General features: G+C 32.4%; 1 protein-coding gene and 3 pseudogenes across 5 annotated transcripts; 1 reads left to right on the forward strand and 3 right to left on the reverse strand.

The window, feature by feature from the left end:
* Nucleotides 1-96: 96 nt before the first annotated feature.
* On the reverse strand, nucleotides 97-3,077 carry LOC111280875 (CURVATURE THYLAKOID protein). 3 transcript variants are annotated; one of them, XM_022868406.2, is made up of 7 exons: nucleotides 2,925-3,077; nucleotides 2,676-2,781; nucleotides 1,683-1,774; nucleotides 1,180-1,269; nucleotides 975-1,037; nucleotides 729-766; nucleotides 97-369 (listed from the first exon to the last, which is right to left on the reverse strand). In XM_022868406.2, the coding sequence occupies exons 2-7, from the start codon at nucleotides 2,773-2,775 to the stop codon at nucleotides 315-317; spliced, it is 438 nt and encodes a 145-aa protein (XP_022724141.2). In that variant the 5' UTR covers nucleotides 2,776-2,781; nucleotides 2,925-3,077; the 3' UTR covers nucleotides 97-314. The 3 variants fall into 3 exon arrangements, with proteins under 3 accessions (XP_022724141.2, XP_022724143.2, XP_089613496.1); XM_022868408.2 differs by having other exon boundaries at nucleotides 2,676-2,784; nucleotides 2,925-3,068; XM_089757370.1 differs by lacking the exon at nucleotides 2,925-3,077 and having other exon boundaries at nucleotides 2,676-2,918.
* Nucleotides 3,078-7,187: 4,110 nt separating this feature from the next.
* Nucleotides 7,188-8,979, reverse strand: LOC111281158 (small ribosomal subunit protein uS17c pseudogene; annotated as a pseudogene).
* LOC111281078 (photosystem I reaction center subunit VI, chloroplastic-like) lies at nucleotides 8,863-10,342 on the forward strand (annotated as a pseudogene). Its single transcript, XR_016335046.1, has 3 exons — nucleotides 8,863-9,029; nucleotides 9,163-9,289; nucleotides 10,048-10,342. The product of XR_016335046.1 is annotated as a photosystem I reaction center subunit VI, chloroplastic-like (transcript).
* A 53-nt stretch (nucleotides 10,343-10,395) lies between these two features.
* On the reverse strand, nucleotides 10,396-14,697 carry LOC111280988 (rop guanine nucleotide exchange factor 12-like; annotated as a pseudogene). The gene is made up of 7 exons (XR_016335000.1): nucleotides 13,505-14,697; nucleotides 13,076-13,192; nucleotides 12,803-12,957; nucleotides 12,603-12,677; nucleotides 12,218-12,490; nucleotides 11,805-12,125; nucleotides 10,396-11,534 (listed from the first exon to the last, which is right to left on the reverse strand). The product of XR_016335000.1 is annotated as a rop guanine nucleotide exchange factor 12-like (transcript).
* Between the last annotated feature and the right edge of the window lie 772 nt (nucleotides 14,698-15,469).

Here is a 15,469-nt window from a genome sequence, read left to right on the forward strand (position 1 = left end):
TAATCGAACCGAATTCGAGTTTTTTTCGAATCGAACCCGAGTAGCTTGCGAGTACTAATATATCATTTACACCCTTACTCTGGACAACGTAAGCCCTTGGTTCAACTTTCAAGTGTTTATAATTAGGTTGCATTTGAAGTTAAAAGCATCACACTTCACACTAATACAAAAAGATTACACCATGAAGATGCCACCATATTTCAATTATCACTGCAATACGATCCACATACCAACTGCAGGATTGGTCATTTGTGATATTCAGAAATTACAACACCCTCAATTACATGCAAGTACGGCTTTGCCAGCAGCAGAATTCACTGTCCAAAAATTTCTGATATTGACTTCTTGATGATTTGGAACAGTTCTTTCCTGCGAGAAAGGTAAAGTTCCAGAGTTTGGTTGTTCCAGACTGAGTAAAAGTTTCACAAATCACCTATGGTGTTCTCTTTTTGAAAGTAGTGTATTTGTGTCATGCAATTTGTGTATTCGTATCATGTTTTACATAAAAATTGCATGTCACAATTTAAATCGACATAGAAAACATGAAATATATTTTTTGGTTTTTACTAAAATTTTAACCCATTTCACTTTCATATCTTTTTTCATATCATTTTCGTATTATATCACCATATCATGTTTTAAATTGTCAGCTCTAGATCTCTCATTTACAAGTAACATCTATAGGTTTCACCATAAACCAATCTCGAAAATCAAGGAATTCTACTTACCGATCAGGTTCGAACAAGAGATATCGATATATAAACCACTGAAAAGGAAGAAAAATATGAGTTAGTAGTTGAAGCCTTGGAGGAGAAATGGGGAAACATAAACATATACCAGTGAAATAGTAACCATGGGCTGAAAGCTGATGGGGGATCCAAAATAAAAAGAAAATAAAGAAGAGACTTTCAGTCTTTATAAACTAGCTAGAGCTCTCAGCAACAAGTCTTATATATTTGTATCAGCTAACTTACCGAAGAAAACAATATTCCAATAACTTCTAGCATATTTGGGATAAGTGGCAATTTGTCAATAGCCTGTTCATATCAAAGGAAGAGGGGTTGATGGGATTGAAGCCATTAGAAGTAATCTTTGAGCTCAAAACTATTAATAAGAAAGATGAACTCCAATCGTCAAAATTAAGAAACACAGCTTGAAAATCCGAAGCAATCCTATTACCGAAATCAAATTTGTTGATGTCCACAGGGCTACTATTGCTGCAAACCCCAGACCAATGAGACCTACCCTATCTTCATCAGATTTATCCCACTGTTCCAAACAAAGTAAAGCAATGTCAGAAAAATAAAAAGGTTAATGACTATATGAAAACTGCTGCCTAAGGCAAGAGTCAAGGATAAACACATGAAAAAAATTGAGTAAAAAGACTAGGTTTCCTATTCTCTCAATCTAAAACAATCAAGCATCCAATGAAGCTGAGCCAAGCATCCCTTGTTGTATGGAAACCACAGAAAGAAGAAAGAATAGGAAAATACAGAAGGGAAAAAAAGGTCAGATAAAATTTAAGCATACAAATTCTGCTATTTCTTGAATAAATCCCTCCCCCCCACCTCCTCTGGTCCTCATATATGTTTTAAGCATAAAGGGAGTGCAATGATGACGATTATTTGTGCTTGTGTGTCTAAGAGAGAGAGAGAGAGAGAGAGAGAGAGAGAGAAACTTACAATATTTTGCACTGACTTGACAATACTAAGTGAGGTTGAAGACTCTGAGCTATCACTTGTGGCCTTCACTATAACGGCACAGTTTCGTCTCTCTGCAATGCAAGAAAATCAGGAAACATAGGGAAAGAGTAAATCACCCAAAGCATGGAATATAGCAACTAATAGAACCTGATTGCCAAACAAGGTTTCCAACAACATCAGAGAAAAATGAAAAAAAAAACAATCCATAGGCCCCAAGAATTAAGTCTTAATTAGACACCCAATTTAATTTCAAGTAATTGCTTTGTACCTACACTAGATGAGTAGATTCCTAGAACTACCATGAGATTAACATAGCTGAATCCCATTGAGGGCATGGTTCCAGGATAATCAACAAACAACAATGCCAGATTCTTAAAGTCTTTAGCTGGCACGTTGAGGACAATTAACTCAGAATTAAATACTGAGAATTTCTGTCATGCCCTCGGTTAGATTGTTCCTTCCAACACCACCAATTGCCACATGAATATTTCATTTCCATCTCATAACTTTAGTCTAAAACAACCACATCCACACTGATATTCAATCAGGAACATTCTGTTACCAAACTGTCTCACACACACACACACACACACACATATAATATGCCACTGTTGTAGCAAAAGTCCCCGATTAATTTCCCCAAAATTTTATATCAACCATCTAAACCAAATCTTCCTGAGATTAGACACCCTTTCTAAACTACGTGTTGCACCATTTTTCCACTTGAGTATTCCGTGCTGGATATCTAAGTCTAGTTTTCAGTGGAGAAAGTTTCTTCCTTTAACTTTAAGACCTTTTGGTTCAAAAGCTACAGAAGCCATAAAAATCTACATGAAACTAAGTGCATATCTATCTAAGAAAAACCTATAACTAACATAAAAAGTGAAAATTGATGAAAATAGAGGCTCAAATTCAACTATGGAAGTCTAAAACAGACAGTTGCTTTAGGATAAACAAAAGCATATGCCATACCTCCAGTAGAAGAAACTGGGAGTTTCTGAAGGGTCCTGAAAGGGGTCTTTCTACCTTGTAAAAACAATGGTGGAGGCAAACTTGTAGTAATGGAAGCCATGAATACCTGCTAAAAAGCACAAAAAGAAGGACAAAAAAAGCAATTCTAAAAAGTGGGCTGTTTTCGTTGTAGTCCAAAAGGGATTAGATTTACTATGAAAAAGAACAAAGATTTTGATATAAAGAAGAAACTGAGTTTAAGGTTTTTACCTGAGTTGCAGCTACAATAGAAACTGAGAAAGATAAAAAAGGAGTTTTTTTTTTTTTTTTTTTGAGTGAGCCAGCGCCACAAAAAAGAAGTACTGCCTCACCTCATCAAAGGAGGTGAAATCAAGTGTGGGTAGATCTAGCATTAGCAGTAAGGTTTCAGGCTCATATTCTTTGCCGGTGGGAATGTAAACTTGATTTCAAATTCAACGGTTTTAGGGAATTACCCTTAGATGCCTCCTTTGATTTATAATTTTATTTATTCCTTTAATTATTAAAAATTAAAATCTATTATTTATCTAAGATTAGTTCTGTTAATAAGAAGAAAAATTACTCTTTTAATAGTAAAATCAAAATTTTAGTTTTATGAAAATATTTCATGAGTGAAATTCAAACAAAATCTAATATAAATTTGTCTGTATATTAAAATAATAAACAGTAAGACTAAAAGAAAAAGAAAACAATTAAATAAAGCTTAAATAATTTCATGAAAAATAATTTTTATATTTTCAAGTATTTGTTACGTAAATCACAAAAAATTATCTGATTAATGAAAAATAATTTACTAATTAATGAAAAATAAGATTATTTTTTTAAAACTATCTTACCCTTGTGAAAAAGAAAAGATAATTTTTAAAAAAATTATTTATAAATAAAATTATTTATCAATATATTTGAATATAATTTTATTCAATCAAATCTTGTACATGATTTTTTTAAGTTTAAACTTAATTTGACCTTGGCCAAAATATTATTAAATTAATAAATAATATTTTTATTTATTTTACTTAAAAAATTAAAATATTAATATTAAAAGTATTTTAATATTTTAATTTTAAATATTTTATAATTGTACTCAAGTAAAACTTTGAATATAATATTTTAAACATGAATTTAATTTGATTTGATTTAAAATATTATTATATTAATAAAAATATTTTATTTAATTTAAATTAAAAAATGAAAATATTAAAATTAAAAGTTTTTTGATATTTCAATTTAAAATATTTTTATTTTGTATATTATTAAACATAAATATTTTTAATATTTCAATAATAAATAGTATTATATTATTATTTTAATAATAAGTAATAACATATATAATAGTATTTTTATTATTTTAATAATCAATTTAAATAATATAATAATATTATTTCTTATTATGAATATTTTTAATAATTTCTTATTATTTTTAGTTTAAAATATATAATTTTATTTTTATTTATTAAGGCCTTTATGATACTATTTTAAAAATAAATATAAATAAAAAAGATTTCTATTATGATTTAATAATAGATACTTTTAATATAAAATATAAATATTTAAATAGTTTAAATATTTTAACAATAAATATTACTATTTTAATATTAATAAAAATAATATTTTAAGAATAACAATACTATTTTAAATATTTTAAAATATTAATATAAAAAATAACAAATAGTTTTATTTTAAGTATTTTATACTAATTAATATTTTAATATTAAATAGTATTATTAAAATATAATTATTTTTAAATATTAATAGTTTTAATGATAATATTTTTAATATATTTTAATAATAAATAAATTTTAATATTTTAATAGTTATATTAATATTATTTGAAAAAAAAATAAAATTTTCAAAAAATAATCAAATAAATAGAAAATATTTTTTATTAACTCGTCCAAACAACAAAAAATTTTATATTTTCAGAAAATATAAGGTAGTGTTTGGTTTATGAAAAATTGGTTATTTTTTTTTATTTTCACAAAAAAAAGACTAACAATCTTATTTGATTAAAAAATAGAAAATATTTCTAAAAACTGAAATAAAAACAGGCAAAATTTTGAGGGAAAAAAAAAGAAGAAGATGTTTTCAATATTTACAAAGAAACATAGTGGGGGGAGATGGAAAATGGAAAAGCACGGAAATTTTATAAAGTTTCGAATTTTATGTTTTTATAACCCAGAGACACAAGTTTCAAATCTGTAAAAAGGCAAAACAAGTTTTTTAAGTTTTAGATAAAACTCCAAACTCTTTCCGTCTGCTAGTTCTTCTTGTCTTTTCTTTTTTTTTTTTCCTTTAGTAACTGTTGCCTCAAATCCCATGCTCTTTCTTTCTCTTATTTATTTCTTCTGAGTTTTTTTTTTTTTTTTATCATTCTGGTAAGGAGTAGTTAGTCGTAGACAATGTAGGTTATAAAAGATCTTGTGGTCAACATTTCCTTATTTTCTAATTTACAACGCCATCTGTAGATCTATGCTCCGTTAATTTAAAAAATGGATTCCTATGAAAAAGAGGGGCTCGTTGAAAAATTTGTATCTAGTTAATTCCAGCGGCCTTGCAGATCTGCAAGAAAAGAAATCTTTTCTCAGTCTTCCTTGGGCCCATTCAGGAGCTCCAAATGCTATATTCCCAGCTCAATCCACCTTTCATCTCTAGCACAATTCTTGTCTATGGCATCAACCTTGGCTTCTCTGTCTCTTTCTTCATAGTAGGCTCAGACCACTATCGCAAAGATGTTTAGAAAGTCCAGCACTCAGTGGTTCAACTATACATAGGCCAACATTATATTTCTTGGATTATGAAACTTGTTTAGGTTTATGCATTGATTTTTTTTTTCAATTAAAAGGCTACAGAAGAATACTAGAAGACCATATTTTGCGGATGAAGATGTTTATGCATTGATGTTTTTTCAATAAAGGCTCCACATATGCACAGCCTTTGTGTATTTATAAATTACGTTTTTTTTTTTAATTTTAATATGCATTTTGCTTTAATTATTTAATTTTTATCTTTTTATTTTTTTGTTTTAAAAATGCATATGCTAAATATATTTCTATAATTTTCATTTTTCAAAACGACTTTTACCAAACATATTTTCCAAAATTCAAAAAACTGAAAAATGAAAATTGTTTTTAAAAAATAAAAATAAAAAAATATTTTGTATTACCAATCATAGCCTAACATTTTTTGAAAAACCATTTTTTGAAAATTAATTTCAAAAACCTTAATCTCACTTCAAATGTTATCACTAACAATTAGAGTACGAATAATAAGGAGTCTATCCCAAAATTGATTTCTTATTTTATTATAAGTTACAGTCTCGAGTGAATCTGAGATAGGTAAGTAAAAGCGAAAAAACAATCAGGAGAAGCCGATGGTTGGTCTGACATTGGCTCTCGATATTCTAGTCAATACGTGAAAGAAGTAAGCAGAAAGCAAAAGTTAAGAAAAATGGTGGTGAAATGAGAGTGGTAGAGTTATTTTGGGAGAGTGAGATAGAAATGTGACATGGTACAATAAGGTTGACCGGCTTGATGCATGTATTATGTTCTTTGAAATGCATAGATGACATGTATCCATAATTAATTATATGAGGTGAGACAACCAGCAGATCACCTCTAACCTTGTCAATACATGTTTAGAGTGGTGCTGTACTTACTCGTTTATCTCTTTTGGCCGAGATGAAAAGATTAAATTACCCTTAAGTCCAAAACATCCACCATAGATTACTGAGGTGAATTTTGTGAATAACGTAAGTTGCCATGGTGGCAACGGTTCAGCAAGAAATGTCCTTCTATGCCTAGTCAAAATTGCTATGCTTACATCGGCTAAGCCTATCCAAGTTTTCGTTTGTTGGCTAACATTTTTACCGTGTGGCATTAGTTGCTAAATTCTATTCTTCTCCGTTTAGGTATAAATTCACTTTGGCATAAAATTTGCCTGACGCAAAATTTTTGCCAATAAGATTAATATTACGAATAATTATTAAATTATAATAAAATATTCAATCAAATATTTAAATTTAAGAAATTTTTAATATAATATTTAAATTATAATTCTATTAATTAATATGATATTTAAAAAATTATTTATTCGTCAAATGTAATCATTTAAAGTTAATCACAAAAATAAATATCGCATTAATTAATCGATTCATAATTTAAGTATCATATTAAAAATTTTTTAAATTAAAATATTACATTAAATATTTTACTATAATTTAAATTTTACATAATATGTTCCTAAACCTTTAGTTTAATGGCTAAAAGCATTTCAAGAAACATCAAAGACTTGATTTTGAACTAAATCTCCTCTCTTCCCCTTATTTATTCCAAGATTTTGTCCTCTTAATGTAACAAAAAAAAAATTTACATGATATTAATCCAGTATGCTTGTTCTGGGCATTATTCTTAGCAAAATCACCACCATGAAGCATCACTATGAAAGTACTGTTGTTAGCTGGCATAATCAGACAGACTGTTTAACTATCCGGCTGCCACTCACCTTTTAACAAATTGTCAAACATCTTTGCGTTACTGCTTAAATCTAGGACCCAATCCTCAGACCAAAACAAAAACAGAACAATTCATTGCAGCTTAACTTCATGATCATTTCAATCCTTGAAGTAAATCTATAAAATTCTAAGGAATTCATTCCCAAAGCAAGCACACAGTAAAGTACTATCATACAATTATGTTCTTTTCAATTTAATCATTTTCCTCACTTTCAATTCCATTTCTCAGAACCCAATCCCATTTAATTACTAAAACATCAACTTCTTTGCTAAGTAACAAAAGAAACCCAATTCAAATAAACCCATCAAAATTCGAGCACAGAACACTAAGACCATGACTAACACAATAAACAATCCGTACCCATAAAAACAACAATTATTACATTAAGAAAAGAAGTTTCTGAAACACTAAAAGAATTTGCAAAAGATTACTTCTTTACCGAAATAGAAAGGACCCCACCCCAAGGGCTTAATACTAAGCCAACTGCTTTTGAGGCTGTTTAGACTCCAATGGAATCCCAAGCTCCCCCGTCTCCTCCTTCTCCCACTTCCCATTCTTACTTGGTACAGGCGCAGCAACGAAACTCTTGGTCTTGCTAATAGGTCTGCTCCTTTCAAGCTGCACAAAGTCACCAACTTTGAATTGGCTGTTTAGGTCATGAGCCTGGAGCGTCTACTTCTTCCTGACACGCCTCTTGTACTTAGGACACCACTTCCACGGACACTGTCTTGTCATTTGTAGCACAAACAACTTTGCCTTGCATGGATTTAATTGCCCTGATTGAAGGGAGAAAAGTTGGGTTTTTGGGGGGTTGGCGAGACAGAGAAGAATTGGGTTTTGAGAGACGAGAGAGGGAAGTTGAGCCATGGAGAAATGGGGATGAAAACTTGAGAGATTGCAGAGAGGAAGTTATTGACATTTCGGGGTAGAGTCTTTGGAGTCGAAGAAGGGGATAAGGGGGATACCGGGAGGTTGTCTTTGTTCTTTATCTGCGTGATTGCGCATTTGGGGTTGGGTGCCCGCAATGAATTTTAACAGGTATATTCTCCTTAATTTAAAAAAACAAAATTTTATTTAGCAAGAAAAGCTTTTTGGGTTTTAGTCATCGATCGGTGCAAACAAGCTTACCAAATTCAAATTTTCATGGGAAATTTAAAAAAAAGCTTCTTTTAACTTATACATATAGATTTATGAATGTTCATTTTGATCATCTAAATAACATTTCTGCCATTATTATGAATGTTCATCGATGGATAATATTAACTATATGAATGGCTGGTGAAAATTTGCTAGACATTCAAAAAAGATATAGAGTATATTTCAAATTGTACCAATTGAAACCAAATACTTTGAGGCACTGAACATGGCCCATTTGTTTTTTTGTGAAGATCATAAAATGCATAGGTTTATCTAGTTCCGAACCTTTGTTTTAGTGATTAAAAACATTTAAAGATTATTTGGAATCATTTTTTTTTTTTTTATACTAGAGTTTTGTTCAGATGTTAAAAAAAAAAAAAAAAGGCTTATCTAGGTTCGATCCACGTGGCACCACCTAAATGGGACTCCATATCTCTGTCAAGAAAACTCAGTTTACCAGCTGTCCACTCCAGATCCATGCAGAATATCAAAAACCCGAAGATCCCACTGCCAACTGAACTAAACCTGCAAGAAAAATAGTCACGAACCAAAACCAAGGCCATGCTTCTCTTGCAACTTTAGCTGCTGTTCAACCTACGACCATCAAGGGCCTCGGTGGCAGCTCCCTTAGTGGAACCAAGCTCTTTGTCAAGCCACCTTGCCAGAGTTTCAAACCCAAAAACTACAGGTACTCACGTTCTGTCGCCTGGAAATCCTAATGTTTAATTTCAGCCCATTTATTTAGATTTTTTTTTAAACTCAGGTATTTGACTATGATGTGGCTAATCATTTTAGTTCTTTTCTCGTATTTTTGGGCTTAGGTTTGGTACAGTGGTAGCAAAGTATGGTGATAAGAGTGTGTACTTTGATTTGGAGGATTTGGGCAACACAACTGGGCAATGTGACTTGTATGGATCTGATGCACCTTCACCGTACAACTCTCTCCAGGTTTGACCCTTAATTCTCATTTTGATGAAGATGGTAATTGGGAAGGATTTATGGAGTACTTTTACAAAAGTCCATTCAGTTCTAAAATTTGGTTGCTGTCTGCCTTTCTCTAAATATATATATATATATATATATATATATCTGATTCATGTTATTTTCCTTTGTTTTTGAGAGAAACATATAGCTTCTTGAGCCAAAAATATTAAGGTAAAGATTATATTTGCAATGGAATTGTGATGTTGATTGAAACCTGCTGCTGCTTTCATTGAGAGACGAACTCAAGACCTCCCGCCCTAATCAACTGAGCTATGAAATTAAGCTTTGACTTGAAGGTTGCAAGAAGTAATAACAATACTTACATAGTAAAATTGGGGAGGCTGTCATTTTCATTCGTAATAACAATCCTCTCTTGGGTACACTCCATTCGTATATTTATGGATCAAGAAAGTGACATTATTCAGGATTGTGGTCATTCCTGTTATTTTCATAACATATAGAGGTTTCAACTTTAGATAAACTGTAGTTTAATTATCAACATTCTGTCTCAAACATATCATATTTTTCATTTGAGAACATGGGAAGAAGTCAGGCATACAGCTAGCCATGTTTTGGCCAGTCATTGGTCAAGAATGATTTAATTAAGTCCTGTCAAATTCACCTTACTTATTTGAAATTAAATTGTTTTTTAACCCTTAATTATTTGCAAAAATTCCTGATATGCAAGTACTAACATTATGCACAAACGTTTGGAATGGCAGAGCAAGTTCTTTGAGACAGCTGCAGCTCCATTCACCAAGTGAGGATTGTTGCTCAAGTTCCTGATCTTGGGAGGTGGTTCCCTCCTTGTTTACCTCAGTGCCACTGCTTCCGATGATCTTCTACCAATTAAGAAGGGTCCACGACTTCCACCAAAGCCAGGGCCGCGAGGCAAAGATCTAATTTAGTGGAACTCTTGAGCTTTTCATTGTATGTTTATCTTCTTTTAGTTTTGAAACATGTAATCCTAAAAAATGACCTTTTTTATCAATCCAAAGATAATTGTTTCATGCTTAATTGGTGCATTGCTTTCAGTTTTAAAATCTGTGGTCATTGATAATGAGCCTTTCATTTCTGATTACATATAAGTTTTGCCATTCAAGAATTAATAATATGTCCATTGCCACTGTTAAGAAAATCCAACTTTTTCTGGTACGAAGGCTGCTCAGCGTTGCTTTCATCTACCCTTTGCTTTTCTTCAGCAGGCGAGTTATATAATTAACAAAAAGCCTTATTCTCACCAACATATGCATGGTTTGTTGGTAAAATACTGGACTATTAGTTCCGGTGATCATGGTTCAAATCCTGATAACTTCAAATATAAAATAAAAAAAAATGCCTGATTCTCTGATCACTGAATTCTTGTATTAATATCAGAAGTAGATCTACTGCCAAGTAATTGATCCATTGTCTGAAAATCTAGGAATGCCAGCCCAGATGTACAAATTCACGATCAATGGGGATAAATAAATATGGGCGTAATAGCATTTAATAAACATGAATTCTTTTTAATTCTGATGTAAAAATCATTAAAAAAAATCATATTTCAGTGGCTACCAAACTACAAATCCTTCTCTTGGTTTTCAAAGAAAGCATATATGGAATGCTGTTACAAAAGGGACGAAACGAAATACAGAATGTACCAAACAGCCCCACAAGTCAAGAGTAATCCCATCTAGGTTGACAAATTATATGTGAAGGTCAAGCTTTCTCGCACTCCATATTCCTTTGTCTATCACACTTTCTCTATCTCTCAATCTCTCTAACTGCTTCCAGTTTTTCCATTCTTTTCCCTCAATCTTCTCCTCCATTAATGGCGTGCAGTTGGGCTTCTTAATACACCCAAGCTCTCAAGATAAGAAACCTTCTTGTTAGTCACTATGCTTAGTTTTTGCATGTGCTTTTCATCACCCTCTTTGGATAAGTCAGGTGTCGAGTCTTCCTTTTCCTCAGAGTCATTTTGATCCAAACTCCAAGTAAGTAAATCTGAGAGGGTCATAGAATTTGTTATCTCTACCTCATATCTTGGGCTTGGAGGCACCGAAGTAGGCTGACTGTCATCCTTTAAAGGGCTCCATTTGCATGATGCTTGACTCGGATTTTGGACAGCGAAGTCAGCATGGAGGATCTCTTCAATTCCGGACAAGACCGTAAAGGCCAGGCTTTCAAGTATTCTTGAATAGCTCTCTAGGACAGCCTGCCCTACATCCTGTGATGCCAACAAGAAATCCTTCAATAAGTTTCCAAGCCTTTTTCTTTTTACACGAGTCTGCTACAATTTTAACACAAGTTATTAGATCTAAGAGTCCAATACTTTACCAACAGACCGCACGACTGTTATAGTTTTCAAGCTCACAAAATATTTGGTTACATTAAGAGGAAAACTTCAGCTACAATTGATAACCATGCATGCAATGCCTAACAAAGAGGATCATCCCAATGTTTTATAAAATTTATATATACCAGCAGAACTACTTACCCGGCTGTATTGAATTTTGCTTATGTCTAGTGAAGATTGAGGAAGTCCTGGGAACACATGTTTGATAATGTGTAAGATGGTCTTAGCTCTCTCCTCAAAGAGTTCTCTCTTCTCGAAGCTAACAGCAGAACTCCAAGCTGATTTTCCGTCCTTTTGGTTCATCTTTCTCTTCTATATTACTGTAGATGCCTCCATTCTGTTCTTAAGGTCTAAAATCTTGTGCTCTGATGATAAGTCCATAGTGGAGAGAAATTGATCAGGATCAAAGAATTCAACAGTGATACTCCTATAGATTGAATCACCAAGGCTAGCTTTTCCATTCTAGCAAAGCATCAATACAAATAAATGTGAGGATGGGATCATGAAAGTAGATTTTCTGCAGCATTTATATGTCGAGAATTTTCCTTCTTTACCTTTGGGAGTGATTCAATGTAGTTTTCGGGGATCTCCATCTCTGACAGAACTTGGGCATTAATAGACATTGCTGCTTTAAGCACTTGAGTCACACATTCCTTTTGGATCTGCATATTTTTTCTTGACTTATCAGACAGACCATCTCGGGGAACTTTAAAAGTAGGCAGCCACCATTTGTCATCTTTTCTCTTTTTGTTCCCTTTTTCTGAGTCTGGGGCATCTCTTGACAAATAATAGAATTCGTTTTGGTCCTTGATGGTATCTAGACAATCCTGACCATTGTAAGTTATCATTAAATGAGGCACTAGTTTGTAGCTTAATCACTATGACTGCAAAAATCGAAGCTCAAATGAACTAAAAGCATATATTAATCCATGTCCTTACAATAAGCATTGCATCAAGTTTCCGCAGGGCAGGAATGTTCTTATGAAGATCTATTCGTTGCTTTGTGACCATTATCTGAAAATCCAAGAATAAAGATTCTAAGTTATACTTGGTCCCTGGAGAAAATGTAACTATACATATCGATATAGCCATATAATTTGCTCAGATGAAGTCTGAGGGAGGGGAGGAGAGATAGATACCTCCATGTTTACTCCATCCTTGTTTTTCTGTTGAGAGGGAACTAATTCAACAATGTAATCAGTTACAGAAAAGAGCCAATCTATTTCTTTTCTCCACCTTCCTTTCCTTTCAGCTGACATAGGCGTTAAGCGCGATTGTTCACCAAATACAGAAGCTGAAAGCCATTGAAGAATCAAAACCAAAATATTGTTACTTTCTATTGATTAGACAAAAGCCATTCTGAATCCAGTATATTATATGGCAGAGAGAAAAACCAGGAAAGAAGAAAATACCAGCAAGGTTTGTAATGGCGTTCGATAGTGCTAAAGCTGATGAAACTCCCTTCCCTCCACCTGACATATCCTCACCTAAGAGTAATTTGGCAAATCTTTCCTTCATCTGCTCCATATCTGAATCAAAATCAAGGCAGAATTTTTGTAACCTGCAGTCAATAATAACAAGCCACAGTTCTCTTTTTTGTTTTATAATATAAAAAACAACCAAAATTTCCAACACTAGGAAATTGTTTCAGTTGGGATGTGTTTTCTTATACCACAATCAATCTGCAACATATCATGCTTTTTATTTTCTTTTCAATCATATCAAAATTTGAAAGATTATTGATGACCAAGATAGCTTCTAAAATCTATCATCTATATTTCTCCCAACATTACAGGGAATTAAATCTGTTTCTAGTCTAAAGAAGTATATATTAAACTTGCCATTTAACAGCTGCTTTTCTCTGGCTTGGTAGGCAGCAGCCATTTCCTCCTTGCTCAGCCTTGACTTGAGACCTTTGTCTGGTCAATGCTGGTAGATCATTTTGGAAGTCTTGATCCCGGAGTTCTAAATGTTACCCCTTCATCCAAAGCTGCCTCTTCTAATCTACTAGCACTCTCAACGCTCAAACTCTTTGCATGTCTTCCTGTGTTCTCATGCATACCCCTGAAATGAAACAACCTAGACCTATAACTTTCTTGTTCTTGTTCAAGTGCATGAACCATGTTTAATTATTTTCAAAAAGGACTTCTGGCAAGGAATCAAACAAAAACAAAGAACGATTACCCAAAGGGCGGAGAGAATGATGCTGTTGTTTGTCTTTGTTGTACGAGAGAGGTATGGAAGAGGGAAAGGAGGGAAAAAAAAAAAAGGGAGTTCCCTCTTTCAATTGATTCTAGAGAGATGTGTGTGTTATTGGGGATTTTAGTGAGTTGACAAAACTGTGTGTGGGGGTTGATAGTTGTGTTGCATTTTCCATTTTTGAGTAATAGTCGAACGTGGGGTGTATGTTTTCAGAAATGAGCTGTTAGTCAAGGAGAATAATCAAATAAACAAATTTATTAGATTATTCTGTATGTTGAAGGGTCTAGTTTCATTTCATTTGTAAAAGGTGTAACAATTGGATGGTTCATCTTCAATTTAAAAGTCAAGTCCTACTGAAAACCAGGGAAATAGAACAGAATGAAACATGCAAACTATCATATCATGTTTTAAATTATTTTAAATTATCAAGTCTGCTTCTACAACAAGTCAGGCTGGTTAGGACTTAATGATGTATGACCCTGACTCGCAGTTGCCTCCTTAATCGTTTCTAAAAGAAAAAAAAAAGAATCTGACTGATCATCCAGGACTTGTCTTGTAAGGTCCCAAATCACATTACGAAATCAGAGCTTTTCGCTGGTTGTTAAAATTTTGAATCTTCTGTTAATTATATTTCAAGAAACTAAATAAATACCAGTACTAAATTAAAAGAGAACCAATTAAAGTTTAGAATTATCATTTTGTTCTCAATGCTAGGCAAGTGTTAAAAACGAATTATGCAAAATAATGACAGGTTTGATTACATAAGGTTAAAAGACCCTGTGAAACAGCACTGCAATGTTTAGTCGCCAATGAGGGTTGATTGAGTTGATAAGATTTTAATATTTTGCTTGTAAGATCTAAATTAGAGTCTCACTGTCAAAATGAATTATCTTGTAAATCCAATGTATATTGTTACTCTGACTTCGAATTGAAATAATCTTTCATCACTAAATTTTTATAGACCATAAAAATTTATTGCCTCAAATCTCAATATATCTTTCTTTGACCAATAAATAAAAATAGTCACGACCAACGAACAGGTTGATCCAGCTTTGATCTTATGGTCTTATCTAAAAACTCAGATGAAAACCAATTTTCCTGCTGTCTGTCACAAACCTCTGGGGGATTTTTCTTTTTAGCAAAATTCAATTGCTGTATTTAAAAACCAAGGTTTCATAATAGAAAAATTTTGCAACCGATCAAAACCTAGTATTACGATTGCTATGTTTCTGTCAGGTTCTACTGTGGTTTAATTGAATAAGGATGAGTTTGAAGTTTGTGAAACTGATAGCTGGTTTGCATAGAGTTACTCTTAATTCGTAAGCTATTAAGTTGTTCACATATAGGATCATAGGGATACTTATAATGCATCAATTCATGATATAGTAGAGGATAAGCTTCATATATATAGCTTATGTCAAAATGAAATAATCAGCATCTTTGTAGGAAGTTCATTTGAAATTCTCTGATGTGATTTTTATATGATGGATGTTATTTCTGCAGTCATGTCTTTCATCTTTTTTATTTCTTATTTTCCATTGCTATAATTTGTAGTCTTAAACAAACAAATAACCATATTTCATGTTTTCCCCGCCATTTATTAA

The sequence above is a fragment of the Durio zibethinus genome, chromosome 28 (genome assembly GCF_047325235.1).
Source record: "Durio zibethinus cultivar Kanyao isolate XHJ-2024 chromosome 28, ASM4732523v1, whole genome shotgun sequence".
NCBI lineage: Eukaryota > Viridiplantae > Streptophyta > Magnoliopsida > Malvales > Malvaceae > Durio > Durio zibethinus.